Source organism: Miniopterus natalensis, chromosome 15 (genome assembly GCF_054644295.1).
Source record: "Miniopterus natalensis isolate mMinNat1 chromosome 15, mMinNat1.hap1, whole genome shotgun sequence".
NCBI lineage: Eukaryota > Metazoa > Chordata > Mammalia > Chiroptera > Miniopteridae > Miniopterus > Miniopterus natalensis.
Genome location: NC_142095.1, coordinates 27283655 through 27301615, shown reverse-complemented (window position 1 = coordinate 27301615; position 17961 = coordinate 27283655). Strand labels below are relative to the sequence as shown.

The window sequence follows — 17961 nt, the reverse complement described above, 5'->3', positions numbered from 1 at the left end:
GTATTTTACTAATCTTTGCATAAATTACATGGATTATATTGGTGATATTCTTACCATTCTAATTTTTTAAGAAAAAGTGTTTTCATATCTTACAGGAAATCTGTTTTGGAAGAGAAGGAAAGATGTAAGGTAGTAGGTAAACTAGTCTGGGAACTCTTAAGAGTGCAGATGTAGCAGTAATTTGTCAGTACCCCAAACTAGTGAGAAAGATGTTGGTTTTAAAGAAAGGTTCTGACATTTTGATAGTTTAGTGATATTTTTATGGATTTTTGTATATTGAGGGCTTCCAGTTATGGTTTAAGTCTAGCACTTGTAAATTCTTTTCAGGTGTCCAAAATAAATTTTAGCTCCTGTTAAGAGCATCCAAATGTGTAGTATTTTATTTCTGAGAAGCTACAGATGACAGATATTTATTGTTAAATATTTAAGGACATAAGAAACAATTTTCTAAACTTTAAAAAAAATGGAATTAAATCACTCGTTAAAATGGCAATCTAATTACCTTAAAACTTCTATTAGATGGTTTTTTTATTTTCACTGTGTAAAAATATGAGTTGATAATTATTCATGTATTATTAAAATTGATTTGTTTGAATTAATTTTGTATATGTGAATAATTTCCATTTCCTCATTATACATTTTGTCATTCCATTTTATTTTGATAACAAGCACAGCTCAATACAGTATTTATGTCTCCCATTGTCAGCACAGAATTGTTCAGGTTAATGTTGATGTTGGAAATTCAAATGTTTATTTCTGAAGATATTTAAACTTGGAAACTTTCTTACAGTCGGAACAGAAGTGGAAACAACTTGCTGAGCTTGCCATTAGTAAATGTCAGTTTGGCCTGGCCCAGGAGTGCCTGCACCATGCACAGGATTATGGGGGGCTGTTGCTGTTGGCCACTGCCTCTGGAAACGCTACTATGGTGAACAAGCTAGCAGAGGGCGCGGAGAGAGATGGCAAGAATAATGTGGCATTCATGAGCTACTTCTTACAGGGCAAGTAAGTATTAATCCAAGGTCTGAAAGATGTGGGCATAGTAATCAAAAGCACTTACTTCTGCATTTTCTTTGAGGGTGGTTTTTGGAGAGGACTGTCAAGCATGAACCCTAGAGAGCTGATGCCTGGCCAAATGGATTGCTAGTGTGGGCATTCAGGAGGACAGTGCTACCTTGGCGGCACTCACCCTCAGCAAATGATGCTTAGCACATTTGGTCTAAGGGTTTGAGGAAAGTGAGCTATTTAGGAAGGCTCAATTGGGAGAAATTTCCGACCGCCCTGCCACTTACTGGCTGAAGCATTTTATTTTATGGTGGCAGGTTATTTGTGTTGATCCAGTTGGTACCTGAATGGCAGATGATTTTACCCAAATTGGGTAATTCTGATCTGCTCATGGGAAGAATAAAGGGAGATGAAAGTGCCAGTTACTTTTAGATTTGAGTCCAACTGTAAAGCATAAAATGTCACATTTTTAAGTCTGGCAGTTAGTGCAAACCAAATCATTTCAACATTAGTAGACCATTTTATGAAATAAAACACAAAAGTATTCATTAACCTTGCCCTACATGCTATCTTTTTAAACTCCACACATTACCATAAAATCTTTGAATGTGCACCCCTCAGAGTATTTGATGTTTATTTTTAGTATTTATTTAATATATTATAGACAATGTAATATTTATAAATTTATATACCTGTAAGAATAGGTCCACCTTCCCTACCTACCCATAATTCAAAAATCCAGAAATATTCTGAAAGTAGATTTTTATAACTAACTTGATTTCAAAACATGACCTGAACTCTGAAATACTGTTACTTTTATGCCAGTAGGTATGTATTTATAACATTTAGTATCTGTGTTACTGCAGAATATTAACATTTACAATTTTTATTTGATACTGATATTAGGTAATGTATAAATGTACTGTATTACCTTTCTGAAATCCAAAGAATTCTTAATTCTAAACATTTATCAAACTTATAAAAAACAAAAACAAGAAAAAAACAAAACACTTATGTACTTTCCTACTGGACACCACTGGACTGTCTGGCACGGCCCATGTTGGAGACACTGCCCTCGATATTCCCACTTGTGAACCTGGTTTTTATTCCCATATCTCCTGAAGCCTTTCAAAGGTGCTCATCTCAGCTGCCTTAACTTGTCTTGAAAAGCCCCTTTTGATTCCTCTTAGTTGTTGTTAAAAAAAGTTAAGGAGATGGAAAATGGTCACAAAAGCTTTCTCACCCTTCACAACTCCTGGAGTCCACTGATTGTGGAACACACCGGGGATGACAGGTTAATGGCTCAGTGAACAAAATGAGGCGTATGTGTGGGAGTTGGGGAGGGAATGCTGACTTTGCAACACCAAATCCATGTTTCTTTAATGTGTTAAATGCCAGCGTGACAGCGTTTATTCTTGGTAAAGTGCCTCTCCTCTTCTATTTTCAGGCTTGATGCTTGCCTGGAGCTCTTGATCAGGACTGGACGACTGCCAGAAGCTGCCTTCCTGGCCCGGACTTACTTACCCAGTCAGGTTTCAAGGTACAGACTTTTAATTTTAGGAAGAAATGTTTCAAATAAAAACAGAGCACACTTATTTAGTCTCCCTTTGGTTCCATGATATCTATATTAGGGTGGTTAAACTCTGGAGAGAAAATCTCTCAAAAGTCAATCAGAAAGCAGCGGAATCCCTTGCTGATCCAACAGAGTATGAAAACCTTTTTCCTGGATTAAAAGAAGCCTTTGTTGTGGAAGAATGGGTGAAGGAAACACATGCTGATCTGTGGCCAGCTAAACAGTACCCACTTGTCACGGTGAGTGGCCGGGGTGCCAGGCCTCATTTGTTGTGACTACAGGGTGAGACTGCACTCACGACTCGGGGTTTTGAACTGTACTACATATATTATTGTGGAATAAGAGCTAATGTCTGGGATTTAAGCCAGCTTCATAGATGAATTACAACTTCAAAATATTCCGTTTTATTATTGCTTTATTCTCTGATAGCCAAATGAAGAAAGAAATGTTATGGAAGAGGCAAAAGGCTTTCAGCCCTCAAGATCTGCAGCTCAGCAGGTCAGTAAAATGCTACATGGAATAATCTGGTTGAAATTTGTTAAGTACTCTCTCACACTTCCTAATCATATCAGCCTTCCCTTGGGGGAAATTTTAAATTCGTGAACAAATTCCGATTTTTACATGTATCTCCACTTGGGCTTTCAGGAACTTGATGAGAAACCTGCTTCTCCTACTCCAGTTATCATGGAGTCCTACACAGCCAGCAAAGAAGAAAAGGTATGGCCACCATCCCCAAACTTCCCATTGGAACCCCAGCCTCACCTCCTTCCCTGTGCACGTCTGCAAGGGGTGCAGGCCTCTGCATTTTAAGTGATGTAATCAGTTTCAGAGCAGGGGCTTGGAAATGGGAAGAAGCCCTTTTTGACTGACTACAGGCTATATACCTCATTTTATTGCACTTGTTACTGCATTTTTTAAAATTGAAGGTAAGCCCCAGCAAAAAAATTACAACTCACTGAAGGCTCAGATGATGGTTAGCATTTTTTAGTGAAGTCTTTAAGGTATGTACATTTTTAGACATAATGCTATTGCAAACTTAATAGACTACAGTATAGAGTAAACATAACTTTTATATATTCTGGGAAACAAAACTGATGAGACTTGCTTTACTGAGCTGGTCTGGAACTGAACCCACAGCTCCGAGGGGTGCCTGCATTGTCTTAGTTCTCTTTGGAGCATGAATCAGAGCTAACTTTTCTTTAACACAGTCCTATGTGACTCACCCTCTTTTTTTTGTAGAGTTTACTCGAACTGGAGGTAGATTTGGATAATTTGGAATTAGAAGATATTGACACAACGGGTATCAACCTGGATGAAGATATTCTGGATGACTGAATGTAATGCTTCCCATTTACTCGACTAAACAGATCAGTACTATGGACAGGTATTAATCGTCACCCTGACTGCAGTGCTTTGGGACTCCGAGAAGAATCTCAAATTTTAATATGTAAACACTGTGCCCTCCTTGTCTTAGGAAGTTTATGTGCAGCATCTACATCACTGTGTTTCCTTGTTAACGAAAATAGACGTGGGCTTTGATTTTTTTCATACTGTCAGACCATTTCTCATAAAATCTTTTGAATTAATGACTTCAAAGTTTCCTTTCTAAATAAGAAAATAGCATCTAGATTTAGAAGGCTGGACCAAAACTACACCTCACCATACGATCAGCCCACATTCTTTGCACCACTAAATCATATAGTCACATCAACCATACTATAACTCTCTTAACCTCACTGCATTATTCCCCTCAGTTTTGTGTGGCTTGGGCTCTTCTGCTTTGCCCTGATTTTGTCTAGTACCTGTTTGTGGGTCTGAAACCCCAGCTCATCTGACCTCCTTAAGCTGGGCTTTGGTAACACAAAAAGGCATAGTACTTTTTCTTCTTACACTGCACTTACCTGATGTGATTAGATAAACTAACATCCAGGCACTCAAGTACACTTCTCAATTATCTCCTGTAGCCTGGGAAAGTGAGTGGGGTAACAAATTGTCTTTGTATTTCTGTTAGTGGTACTATTTGGAACTTAAAAACCCCAAAAATGTATGGGGAACTCCAAATCATAAGTACCTTTTAATTTTGAATACTCAGCTCAGTCAATATTAACAGAAAACTAGTTAGTATTTAGCAAAATGAAATTTATTTGAAAAATATTTTCAGGAAGCTGCAGAATGGCTAATGAAAGCTTCTTGATAAGCTTGCAGTGTTAATTCTATATATGCTCCCTTCTGTGCTTCTGTTTTTGCAAATACCTGTTTAAAAAAAAAAAAAAGTTTTAAAGCAATAGAACATATACTATTTATAAAAGTTTTTAGTTTTAAGACTTCATTAACATTTCTGTCGTAGCAGAGTACTTACTAGCTTAAAAAGCCTTCCAAGTCTCACAATTTTTTTCCTGATCATAAAGCAGTAAGCAGGGACAGAAAAACAGTATGCGGCGCAGTTCAAGGCAATACTAATTCTAAATACCAGAAGTACCCTAATATGGCTGCCATCTTTCTGGGGAAAAAATAAGAAAACTGATGTTGCACCTCCTGCTAAATGAAAACCAATTATGTTCATGAGAAATCTGGAAGATTAGCACCAGCAAACAAATTTTTCACTTTAAAGAATGTTTTTTCCAAAAGCATTCTGCTTTACAGTACGAACACTAGTTTCTCTCTGCTCCTCCTACAGTGTTCAGCATTGGTCGTTTTAGTCTCAGTAAGCTTTGTAACTGCTGTGCAAATGCATACGATGATACTGGGATAGAAGCCAAATCCACAAAACCGTGTTTATTCTGATCATTGGAAGAGATGAGAATTATACAGTGATCTCCCCTTCCCTCCCTAAAACAAATCTTACCAACTCAACATTTACAGAGGAATGTGGGTGAGCCTATGGTTTGAGAGGCCTGCAGTTCAAAACAATAATGCACCTAAGGCTTGGTTAATATACTAGCACCACCGTCTCCCCTTCTAGACATCTGAAAAAGAATGTGACCATAGCCAAGGACCGGAAGCTGCACTGGGGACAATGTACCACCTAGTCCTCCGCCATGCCCTGCTGGTGACTTGGTCAGCTCAGATGACAGTACTCAAAGAACAAAGGGGCAGCTACCCTACTATCTGAACTTCTATAACACCTGCTGCAGCTTCCTCACCCCCGTCCAGGCTGAAGAAATACAGGGGCTTTAATCACTTTTCAAGACCCAAATCTGTTTAGTTACCATTAAATAGGACCTACTTCAGAATCCTTCCCAACCTAATCACCATCACACAACAGCCAATGTGGAAAAGTCCCTTTACCTTAATTAAGTGTAATCCTTCGGCAGCCTGCTCCCTGGCCTCTTGAGCTGACTGGCCATCTGGATGGAGGAGGTGATACAGCTGGACCAAGCTGGTGGCATCATCAACTCTAGAGTGAAAGGGTTTACTGTTACCTCCATTTGCTCAGTCCTATCAAAGGGTGTGCCCACTTAAAACTAAATTATATTTCAAGTTTCCCTTGGGCCAGAAAAAGTTCTTTCAATCCTTCAGTTATATATTTTCAAAGGCATTTTCAGGGAAATTAGCTAATTTAGGCTTCATACCAACTCTGCAGTAGGTAGGGCAGGAATCTCTACAGGCAATGCCCAGCTTACAAAAATATAGTCTAAAGGTGGCTGTATCCTTTTTGGAAGCAGCAGCATTTTTCATAGAAACAACATTGCTAATGGTAGATGTCCAGGCCAGCCCCCTTCACCTGCAGATAATGTAATCCAACTCAGGGCAGGAGTACACCTTCATCCCGCATAAGCCAGAGGCCGGTGGTCACGGATGCTCAAAGACACTGCCTTTAAGTATTAGCATTGACATCTAACAAAATTTTCATTGAGACTCTGAATTCGTGGATAAATGCCTGTACAAGAGGCATCCTAGGAGCCCAAGGAGACTCCCAGGCTACCTGTGTATTTACAGAAACCCATTAGTTAAAAAATTAGCATTCTAGTGAAGCAAATTTGAAATTATCCACATCAGATGAAGGAAAGCCAGGTTCTACTTCAGCAGTCTAATAACCTTAGTGTCACACAACTGTCTATGATGAAGCCAGAACAAGAATACAATTCAGGATTGTACTTAAATTTTTAGAAAACTATAAACAATATTTAACATTAAAACTTCCCTATCTTTCACCAAACAATCACTAACTTCTGACACAGTCAGTACCTTCCTAATATGTGCCACCTCAAAGCTGAGGGTATTTAAAAATAACCCTTCTAATATGCTTGTGCATTTGAGGTTCTGCTGTGTACTGGCTTCTGGTTGAGATGGAGTGAGGACACCCTAGTTCAGTGCTCCTGCAGCTATCACTCTTTGACTTGCCCTGCTTTCCTATTACCCGAGCTGGGGGATAAAGGGTGGCCAGACTTGGGAGTAGGTAAAGAACTTCTCAAGCCTCAGAGAAATGCTCAGGGCTTATCCCAAGGTCCACCCACCCTGAAAGCCATCCCTTGGGGGAACTGAGAGAACAGACCTCATATAAATAACTTTCCAGGGGAAATTTTTTTTTAAATGTTCATTATAAATCTGTGCTTGTTATAATCTAACAAAGTCCAATAAACATGGCAACAAAATATCTCAAAATATAAAAATAATTCCCTTTAAAGCTTCGGCAGGTAGCCCTGTAAACAGCTTAACTGGGTTTCTGTATGTTGGAATCATGTTTAACTGGGTTTCTATGTGTTAGAATCATGTTTAGGGCTTCATTACATTCATGCTAACGTATAATGCCTATGTCCCACAGACCAATTTAGCTGCACACACAGCCCATATTTGAAAAAAATATATACGTTCAGAAAGATTTTGAAAGAACCTCAAAAGCAACAGTGGGCCCTGGTTTGGTGGCTCAATTGGTTGGAGCATCATCCTCTACACCAAAAGGTTGCGGGTTTGATTCCCAGTCAGGGCACATACCTAGGCTGCAGGAGGCAACCAACAGATGTTCCTCTCACATCAACGTTTCTCTCTCTCAAAATTAATAAACATGTCCTCGGGTAAGGATCAAAAACAAAACCAACAGTGGAACTTAAATCTGAAATGCTTGCTGAATCCAAATCCTGGCCTGGGCTCCCTTCAGTGAGGATGTGCACCCTCTACTGGCTAACTTGGGACTTGCAGCAAGCTGTTAAGGAAAACTTCCTGTGGGAATTCTGAACTGATGCAGAGCAGGAAAGGTGAACTCAGTACACAAAGCTTCTACCCCGTATGCAAATACAGTTTCAGATGTAAAACTTACATGTCATAATATTACTGTATTACATATTAGTATGCCTTGATAAAGAATTTTAATTTTCAAGGACATTTCTGTGTTTTTCTAATTTCTTACAAAAACCTTACATTTTTATAGTAAAATAATTTCAAAATGATTACATTTGAGAAACTTTAAGAAACTTCACTCACAGGTGATGTCAATGCTAATGCACCTAAAGGCAACTCACTCTGAGCGTCCTCACGACCACCAGCCAGCCCCCTGCTTACGTCCTCTTCACTAGATTACACAACACATGCTGAAGTGGGCTATGTGGATGTCACCTACTGTTAGGAACACTGTTTCTATGAGAAATGATGCTGTTTCCAAGTATGGGCTGTGTTTCTTAGACAATCCCTATGGCACCTTCTGGTTACAAATGCCTTACCTTTTGTATGAATGGTTCGGATTACGTGGTGAATACTCTGAGTCAAAACACCTTAGTCTGAAGGTGAAAATAATCACTAAACCCCCTTCTTGTAGTTCAGACTTTTGGGTCCAGCAAGGGCTTTTTGTGGAAAGTTGACTTTCTTAGTACAGCCATGCTGGTTTCTTTTCCTTCTCATTTTGGCCTTTCTAACCCAATCAACAGAGATATCCAAAACCAAATTTCTCTTTGGTTCTATCACAAGTTGTAAAGTACCCTATTACTTCAGCTAGAAGGCTGGAAGCACACCAGTCTGCATGCTAAAATACAACAGACATTCGTTTCATGTGACTTTGAAAAATACAACCTTTTCAATGCCTTAAAAAAATCTTGCAAAAGCAAGGAATATCAAAAGCAAGAGTATTTTCATAAATGACTTTTACTGTAAAGCCCTAGAAGTAGTCCTACCAGAAAACAAACACACTGCCCCTCTTCCCCCCAAGCTATGTGAACCTGGCTGGTGTGGCTCAGTTGGTTAGGTATCGACCCATGCACTGAAGGGTCTCCAGTTTGGTTCCAGGTCAGGGCACATGCCCCGGTTGTGGGCTCAATCCCCGATGGGCGGCATGCAGGAGGCAGCTGATCGATGTTTCACTCTCACATCAGTGTTTTTCTCTCTCTCTAAAAATCAAAAAATTTTTAAAAAAGCTCACTGATACCCACGAGCATTGGCCACACCAGGGATAAGTCGATATCCAGGGTATACAGGACAGATCTGAAGCCACTTACTCTTTCAAAGAATCTAGTTCTGTTTACACAACACAAAAGCAAACAGAAAACTGGTTACGCTGGAATAACAAAGCCATAAATAAACTGAGGCAAGTGAAAGCTATCACTGGAAAGTACACTGTTATCACTGGAAAAATAACAAAGCTTAAATACAGATTAACCATACTGGTAGTAAGGATTTCTTGTACTTACGAATTAAAGTCACACTTACAAATCTCTCTGTATCTGGTCAATCAGTAAACCATCAATCTTTTTCTTATTTACAAAATACCAAGCCATTCCACCAAAGTGTCTCGTTGAACGTAAAAGGTCATACTTTCCATGTTTATCTATATCTTCATAGGTCTGATGATGAACCTATCCACATAAGATGCAATTTTTTTCAGAAACATGAAAATAAAGAGTGAGTGGCATTTCTAGCCTGAGTACTGCCCAAGAAAGTATCAGTAACATCAGATCTGCGTATACCTGCCTCCACTATCATTAACCAGATGATGATTTAGACCAACCCTCCACTGAATGGCAGCCTGGCACACATTTGCTAAACATTTATAGCCAGATTAATTCTTTCAGCCAGCAGCCGAGCACTATTTATGAAGCACACATAGATAGTACAGACCACTGGAAACAATGGACCACTATTTCTTGGTCACTAGGGGGAAAAAAGAAATCAAGGATATTCTTTCACTCCCTTTTCCCCTCATCTCATCAACTACCCTATCCCATCAGCTATTCCTTTCCATCTATTAACATCCCTTGAGTTCTTGCTCTTCCAAAATGAAGACTCTGATGAGGCCTCCCTGCGTTCAAAGGCTTTCAAAGACCTGACTGAAGTCCAGGTTCCTCGGCCTAGCATCTGTGGTCATCACAGGTGATAGGGCCCCTTCTACCCCTCTGGTTTAACCCTGAACCACCCCCTACATATATACTGCATATACAAGCCCACCCAGGTGACTGGCCATTTCTCAAGCATACACTGTTGCTTCCTGCCTGTTCCCATACTGTACCCTCTACCTGAAACACCTCACCCAACTCCACCCACCACAATGTTCCCTGCCCTTTTAGAACCCTCTTTAAGAAACCTATGAAGCCTTTCCTGAGAGCACTTGGTAACCTCCTCTTAGCACCTAACACCTTAGACTAAGGTGATAATTTGTATACTTATGAAGCAGCCTTCCCCACAATCATTTCTGGACTGCAAGCTTTGACACAGCATCCCCTACCCCAGCCCATGTCACCTACACTGTCTACAACACTACCTTGCACACAGAAGGCACTTCATGATTACTTATTAAATTGAAATGTAAGACACTGCATTTTGGTAAATTTTAGTAAGTAACTTTGTTCCTGTATAATAAATCGAAGAAAGAATAGGCTCTGTCATCAAGCTTGGGTCCTAACTCTACCACTTGGTAGTTGTGCAACTTTCAACAAGCTACTTAATGCTTCAAGCTCAAATTCTCTCATCCTTAACTTGAGGATTGTTGAAAGGATAAAATATCTATCAGGTAAATATCGGGTCCTTGACAGGTGCTGAGGTATTTTCTTTCTCTTCCCTCTGTATCGAACTTATAACTTAACTCACTGTGCTAGACTGAAAATCTTACTCATAACCATACTTGAGCCCACACTTCAGAAGCTGGAAAATATACTCACTTTGATATACTCAGCAGAATCTGGCTCAAACTGGGCAATGCAGAGGTTGAGGACATCAGCATGCCGGTCCTGGCTGTACATGGTCTAAAACCACCCAGGAGAGTTGGAATTAGACGAGAAGAACATGAAAATTCAACACCTATCCTGATGCCTTAACAGGCCTGCCCATCCACACACAGGCCACATCTGTGCCCATCAAGAGAGATGCAGAAATAACACAAGCTTTGTATCTGTTACACCTGGATTCAAATCCCAGCTGCAAGATAAATAACCCTAGTTGAGTTATCATTAGGAATGTTTATCAAAGCAAAAAGCCTGGCAGCTCCAGAGCCAACTGTTTCAACAAAGAAACCATCACCACTGACTATGAAACCAAGTCACCTTAAGATTTTCTTCCTTGAAAATTATTGGTGTTAAAGTTCTCCGACCTTCTTTGGGAAAATAAACTTGTATCATCCGGTCCCGTTCTTCCCAAGAGGCTTTGCGTAGCGTGCCACTTGGTTCTCTGACGACAATAAAACGCTCCTGAAACAAAATGTAATCAAGGATGAGTTTATGAGGATTTACTTTTAGTTCCAGTGTCCCACTAAATACCATTATGAGAATAACTTGCAATCAACAATATAGGTACAACTGGAAAACATAAAATGCAGTCGTGTGCATGATTTCAGTGATAATTTTACATCTGGCTAAGATTTGATATTTCCTTCAGAAATCACTGCTATGCCTCTGACAAGCAGAAATCTAAAATGAAAGTAGTTACTAAGTGCCACCCGCAGTCCTAAAGTGGGTTCAATACATAAAATGGTTCAACTTAAAAAAGCTGATCTAAGATTCACCTAAATGCATTTAGAAGAAAAAAGGGCTCTAAAACCTTTTCAAATTGTTTCATTTCCCATGCCAAAGTCTCAGCTAAACAGACTTTCCTACTTTATGATCTATCAACTTTTTAAAGTCTTGGGGATAAAAGGAACAAACCCCAAAATGTGTCAGATTGACTGGCCCACCTGCCTCTGGTCTCTCCACTCTTCCAAATGCCATATCCGAGGCCATGGGATCACTTCCTTCTCTGAATTCCACCCACTCTCTATACCACTCAACCGACAATTTATTATGTGCAAGATTCTTAACACGTCTCAGATATTAGTATGTTTACAGAACTGGAAAAGGGCAGGAAGTATGGATTATAATTCTTTGCAACATGCAGAGTTACTTACACAGAGCTTTGCACATAGCAGATAACTGACACATATCTAATTAAACAGATGGTACTGACTCGACTTTTCAGAGGTAAAGAGTCTCTGAATGTATTTTGAGAATATAATTAAAACTGTCATCAACCCTAGCTGATTTGGCTCAGTGGTTAGAGCGTTGGCCCGCTGACTGAAGGGTCCCGGGTTCAATTCCGGCCAAGGGCACGTGCCTCAGTTGCAGGCTGGATCCTCGGCCCAGTCAGGGTATGTTTGGGAGGCAACCAATCAGTGTGTCTCTCTTACACCAATGTTTCTCTCTCTCTCCCCCCCCCCCCTTTCCCTTCCACTCTCTCTGAAAAGCAACAAAAAATATCCTCAGGTGAGGATTAAAAAAACACAAAACTGCAAATAAAAAAAAATTGCAGATGTCAAAATAACATAATTGTTCCTCAAAATCATTTTGCTAATTTGAATTCCAAGTTCCTTTGTCCTTTTCAGGCTACAGAATGCTCCCAGACACCAGCGAACATTATGAAAACACCCAAAGCAAAAATGTAATTAAAATGAAACTCTGTGATGTGTACACATCAGATACATGCGTGGTTCACACACAGACATGGACACTGCTCAAATCATGTCTTCTAACCACAGCATGTTGTGGGCTGAGTTGTAAATTACTCTTTTCACTCTTCACTTAAAAAGACTCAAAGACAAAACTGATATATTTTATAAGCACCAGAGTGCTCTTTTGGAACTGGCAATTGAGGGAAGCGATAGAGAATAAAAATACAGCAGAAGTGGTGCTATCTGAGAATTATCTAAGGAAATACGCCATTCTTCCTGCAAATTCTAAAAATGAAAATCCTATGGGCAATCTGGGTTTTTGGCATCATCAGGTACTTACAGGAAAGAAACTATCTTTTCAAAAATCATCAGCTAAGGAAGTCAGTCTAACCTGGGCAGAAAGAATCTCCCTTCTCCTCCTGCCTTGAAGACTTTTGCCCTTGCTCTGTCTCAGCACACCTGTCTCCTCCTTCGCAGTTAACCGGGAATGTGCTGTGTTCGTAATCTGTAGGGGAAGGGTAACGTGATGTGGGGCCGGCCTGCCTTTCTCTTCTTCCTTAAGCTGTATCTTCCTAAAGGTTCTCCCCAGTCACAGAAATTCTGGTTTGGAAGATTCAGACAGCTGGGTCACATGATGTTGACCCTTGTCCCTGTGTCCCATCGCCACATAGTATTTCAAACAAAGATCATCTCACGATTAGACATACACTCACCCGGTGTGGTATGCTGTATGATATATCAGTAAACACATATTTGGCTGTTTCTGTTCCTTCCAAAATCTTATCTTCAGCTAACACATCATTTATTGGCGTACGCTCTTCCAGAACTGGTGGCATTTTCAATCGTACTTTAGCTGCCTCAACTGCCAGTCTTGTAGCCTAATGAAATAAAATATTTAAGGAAAGCCACATGGTTACAGACCAAAGGATCTGAAAAAAGCAGACACTAATCAAAAGCACTAAGGATGACAAAGAGAAGCAACCATAGCCATAAATCAGTGAATAAACCAGTGAGTGAGCTCCTGGGCCCTGGCTCTGCCTCCGTGGAATGGCTGAGAGCACCAGCTATAGGCTCAACCATTCTCTAAACAGCAAAGGACTGGGCCCTGGCTCTGCCTCCATGGAATGGCTGAGAGCACCAGCTATAGGCTCAACCATTCTCTAAATAGCAAAGGAATGCTAAGGCAGAGCCGGGCCACAAAAGCTGCTTGAAATAGGATAAAGGATCTCATTTATTGGGTGCTTCCTATGTGCCAGGTATTATTCAAATACTCTGAATGTATCTGGCCCACAGCTACCTTATGGTGCTATTGTTACCTCATTTTATGGGTAAGAAAACAAGAGGCACACAAATGTTAAGTGAATTGCTAGGAAGTTGCAGCACTGGGATTTGATCCTAGGCAACTCACCCCCGAGTCCATGTTCTTAACCACTGACCACACTGCTCCACATCACACTATTAACAACGGTCGCCTCTCAGAGGTGAAAGGGGAACTTTCACTCTTCATGAGATATTGAATTTTTGCTATGATTATAAATTACTTTTTAATTACAAAGAAGAGCAATTATGCTTCACATATTCATACATCGAAGCCTTTTCCACAAAGCACTCAAAACCCATGACTCCAGAAGGACCCTGCTGCCTGGAGCAGGATGCTGTTCAGAAGGACCTCATAATCTCACCAAAGTTTCAGCCTCAAAGCAGCACATGACAACTGTTTTTCCAGGAAGGAAGCTGGAGCAGGCAGGACAAAGGAAGGATGCTCGTAATGGTTTTGGAGCAGCGGAGGCTCTGCTTGGCCACCCAGACATTCCGGACCCACATGCCCCAGTTTGCCTAATTCTAGCCATGCTCCCTGATCCTTCGCCTGCCTGCTCATATTTCTTATCTCAGTTCTGTGCCTGGGACTCCCCTCCTTCCCCTGCACCCACTCCACCCACCCCCAGCTCCCACCATTAGTGCCAGTGGAAGAGCAACTATCAGCATCTGGAGGGATCTCTAGAAATCTTTTTTAACCCTTTAAAGAAAGGTATTCTACCAATATTCCTGCATTCATGTACCTCTTCCAACTGTGCCTGAGTCATTAGCTTGTAGGTTGGTGGCTTCAGTTCTTGCACAGCTGGCTTAAAAGTCTTCTGCAAATTCAAGCCTGTCATCTTGGTGAGTATGCTCTGGACTTCTTCATCCATAAATGTAGGTTTCTTGATCTCAGAGCTACCAGATTCTGTTAAAATTATTTTAGCAAATAAGAAATGGAAAACATGACAAGCCAACAAGACCTCTAAATAGAAAAGTTAAAAATAAAATAATTACCACAACGTCTACCTCAATACACATAATACTAATACCTATGAGATTCACTTATTGATTCATTCCTTCATTTAAGATTTACTGAATATTCACGATGATGAGGATAGTTTCTGCCAAAAAGGCACTCAAAGTCTAGTGGAGGAAGCAACAGGAAAAAAGTAATTAATGTAATAATAATAATAGTTGCTTTCATTTTCAGAGTTGTCTCCTATCGGCCAGCATTACATACATTTTCAGGAATGCTTCTAACAACCCACAAAATAGGTATCGATATCCCAATTTTATAAATGAGGATACTGCCTAAAGACCTAGCTATTAAGCGATAGAGCCAGAATTTAAACCAAGCCTAGATCAATTCCAATCTGTGTTGCTCCTCAGTGTAAGTGCTACAGACCAGGGAGGCATGAAGAGTTGGGTGACTACTGAGGAAGGAATTACACATAGCATGGGAGCATGTAGGGTATGACGGGGTCAAAGATGGCGTCCCAGGTCCTCAACAGGGCAGAGAACAAGGGAAGAAAATTCTAGGCTGAGGGGTTGCAGGTAGGAAAGAGAGGCCTGGATTGGACATGATACTGAAGAGGCCATGTGGTGCCACTGAAGAGAGGAGACCCTGATCTCAGTTCTGCCGCATGCAGTTTGCCTGTCCCTTTGCCTAACATCCATTTCCACTTCCATTAGGAAAAAAGAGTCACTCCTTCCAGCCCCCTCTCCTCCGCTAGTCCTGTAGACGCTGGTAACCCTAAGGGTTCTGAACTACGTCCTTTGTTCCTCCTTTTCACATTCTCAGGAGATGATCTCCTAGCCTCCTATAACTTAAGTTACTTCTATGTGCTGGAGACTCTCAATCTGAATCTCCAGCCAAGATCATCTTCCATCCAGATGCCCAATGGACATCTCACATGCACTTCAATATTACTAAAGTAGACCCCATCAACCTGCTGTCTGAAACCTGCCTTTCCTACTATTCCCTATCTTACCACCATCCAATAGGTCATGTGAGCCAGACACCTCGTAGTCATTCCTGACTTCTTTACCCTGCACACCTAGCCAGCAGCAGCAGTGGTAACAATAATAACAGCTGACACTTTTTTAGATATTTACTATGGGCCAGGACTTACTGAGCTAAGTACTTTACATACTTAGCACATTTAATTCTCACAACAACCCCGTAAATACTATGATTTTCCCCATTTTACAAAAAAGGACACTGACACAGAACATACTGCCTGTCATACCTCCTAAGTTCTCTTTACTCCTCCATTTCCCACGGTCACTACCCTAGTCAAAGCCATCCTCATCTCTTGCCTTAGCCTCCCTACCAGTCTCCCTGCCTCCACTATAAACCATTCTCCACAGAACCAGAGTAAACTCTTAAAAATATAACCTAAACAGTAGAAAAGATTAGCAAAACAAATAACTGATTTTTTGGACAGATAAACAAAATTGACAAACTTTTCACTGGACTAACCAAGGGGGAAAAAACCCAAATCAACAAAATTATAAGCAAAAAAGGAGACATTAGAACTGATACCACAGAAATACAAAGAAAGGATCATGAGGCTACTATGAATAACTATATGCCAACAAACTGGACAACCTAAAAGAAAAGGAAAAATTCTTAGAAACAGACAACCTAAAATCAGGAAGACAATCATACACTTTACAAAGGGTTCCCCCTGATATTTCCAGTACCAACCTTGTGCCATACCTAATTATTACAATATTATTGACTATATTTCCTATGCTGTACTTTGCATTCCCATGACTATTTTGTAACTACCAATCTGTACTATGCTGTACACCTGAAACTAATACAAAATAATACTGAATGTAAACTGTAATTGAAAAAACAGACGTTGAATTCTGCCTCTTTTCCCATCTCTTCACCTCATCTACTGCCATTTCTCCCTCCCCTCCCCTCCTCTACCTCCCTCTTTAAAAACTGCCCCCTTTTAAACCTAGATCCAAAGTCATAACCCCCCGTTTTCATTAACCCTAACCTCCAAAATGGGTTCCCGAACTACCTGTGTTCAGTCTCATTTCTGGACCTTCGCTTACGCTGTTTCCTCTACTTGGAATGCTTTTTAGTTTAGCCCTCGCATGGTTAAACACGTCTCAGCTTTGGCCATAACCATTCCAAGAACCAAAAATTTCCAGGAACCCCTCCCTGCCCTTCCACCCTAGTTTGAGTTCCAGTCTTGGGTGCGTTTCCCTGTCACAGCCCGGGTCACAGTGCATTGCCACTTCCCCAAAGGGCCATGAGTTCCTTCGCGGGGGGAAACCCGTTTCAGTCTTAGTTTGCCGCATCCCCTAAACCTAGCACGGTGCTTCGCAAAGAGCAGGCCTGGAGCTGCAGGTTAAGTGGGTAAACGAACGAACTGACGCGGGAGATGACAGACGCTGCTGTTACGGAGAGAGCCCACAGGGGCAGGGGCGCGCTGCGGGCGGAGCGGGGTGGCGGTGGCTGTGGCGGTGGCGGTGGGGGTGGGGCTCCGCGTGGGGCACGCCAGCCAGAAGCAGGCTCGAGCCTCCCAGAGAGCCCCAGCCGATCTCCGGCAGGTCACTTACCGGCCTTGGAACCGAGCCGACGGCATGGTATTCCCGTCCCGCATGGCCCTGGCAGCGGCTGGAGCAGAACGCCGGGCCGGGGCGGAGCTCGGACCCGGAAAGAGACCCGTTCAGTGCCTCTAGAACCCGTCAGGAGGCTCCAAGGCAACACAGACGCTCTGAGGGCCGCCATAATTATCCGGGGCCGCCAGCGCCGGAAGCTGCTGGGAGAGACTCCCGGTCTCGCGCGTTCCTACGGCATTCTGGGAAATGTAGTCCTGAGGCGGGAGCCGGAAGCGGCGCTGCTTCTGGGCCTTTTATAGATTGTTTCTGTAAACCGCTTGTTCTCACATGAAAGTGTTCATGCCCTTCTCTATGCATAAAGCCCTCTGTGCCCTTTTTCCTGGGCTTTCCATTCGTTCCCATGTCGCTAAATAACAAATGAACATTTCCTGCCAAAAACTTTTCTCCCAGCCCCAGGTTTAAATCCAACTCCTATTCGACTTGTCACAGGCCCCATGCCCCCAAATACAATTCCTTAGTCCAAGCCCTGATAGCCACCAGCACCATCCATCATCTCCCATCAGCTCATGCACTTTATTCTGTCTCTCAGAACTTAGGTCTTTACTTCATAGCCCTTTTCTCAATTGGTGATTATTTTGCTCATTGATCTGTACTTTTCTCA

General features: G+C 41.5%; 2 protein-coding genes across 3 annotated transcripts in view; one reads left to right on the top strand and one right to left on the bottom strand.

Moving 5' to 3' along the window:
* The window catches only part of COPB2 (coat protein complex I subunit beta 2), a 28713-nt gene extending 24545 nt beyond the window's left edge, over positions 1-4168 (top strand). The window contains exons 17-22 of the mRNA XM_016207072.2: positions 791-1005; positions 2453-2545; positions 2637-2817; positions 3008-3076; positions 3224-3295; positions 3818-4168. Coding sequence (XP_016062558.2) covers positions 791-1005; positions 2453-2545; positions 2637-2817; positions 3008-3076; positions 3224-3295; positions 3818-3913 — 726 coding nt within the window. The 3' untranslated portion in view covers positions 3914-4168. The remainder of the gene's footprint in view (positions 1-790; positions 1006-2452; positions 2546-2636; positions 2818-3007; positions 3077-3223; positions 3296-3817) is intronic.
* A 528-nt stretch (positions 4169-4696) lies between these two features.
* Positions 4697-17961, bottom strand: part of MRPS22 (mitochondrial ribosomal protein S22) — a 132526-nt gene continuing 119261 nt past the window's right edge. Inside the window, exons 1-8 of one of the 2 annotated variants that reach the window (XM_016207073.1) lie at positions 17298-17484; positions 14477-14640; positions 13130-13294; positions 11041-11184; positions 10660-10743; positions 9215-9360; positions 5867-5975; positions 4697-4831 (exon numbers count right to left, since the gene is read on the bottom strand). In XM_016207073.1, the coding sequence (XP_016062559.1) occupies positions 4736-4831; positions 5867-5975; positions 9215-9360; positions 10660-10743; positions 11041-11184; positions 13130-13294; positions 14477-14640; positions 17298-17469 (1080 nt within the window). In that variant the 5' untranslated portion in view covers positions 17470-17484 and the 3' untranslated portion in view covers positions 4697-4735. Of the gene's footprint in view, positions 4832-5866; positions 5976-9214; positions 9361-10659; positions 10744-11040; positions 11185-13129; positions 13295-14476; positions 14641-17297; positions 17485-17961 lie in introns of those variants that run through there. The other variant, XM_087824961.1, reaches the window with a different exon arrangement.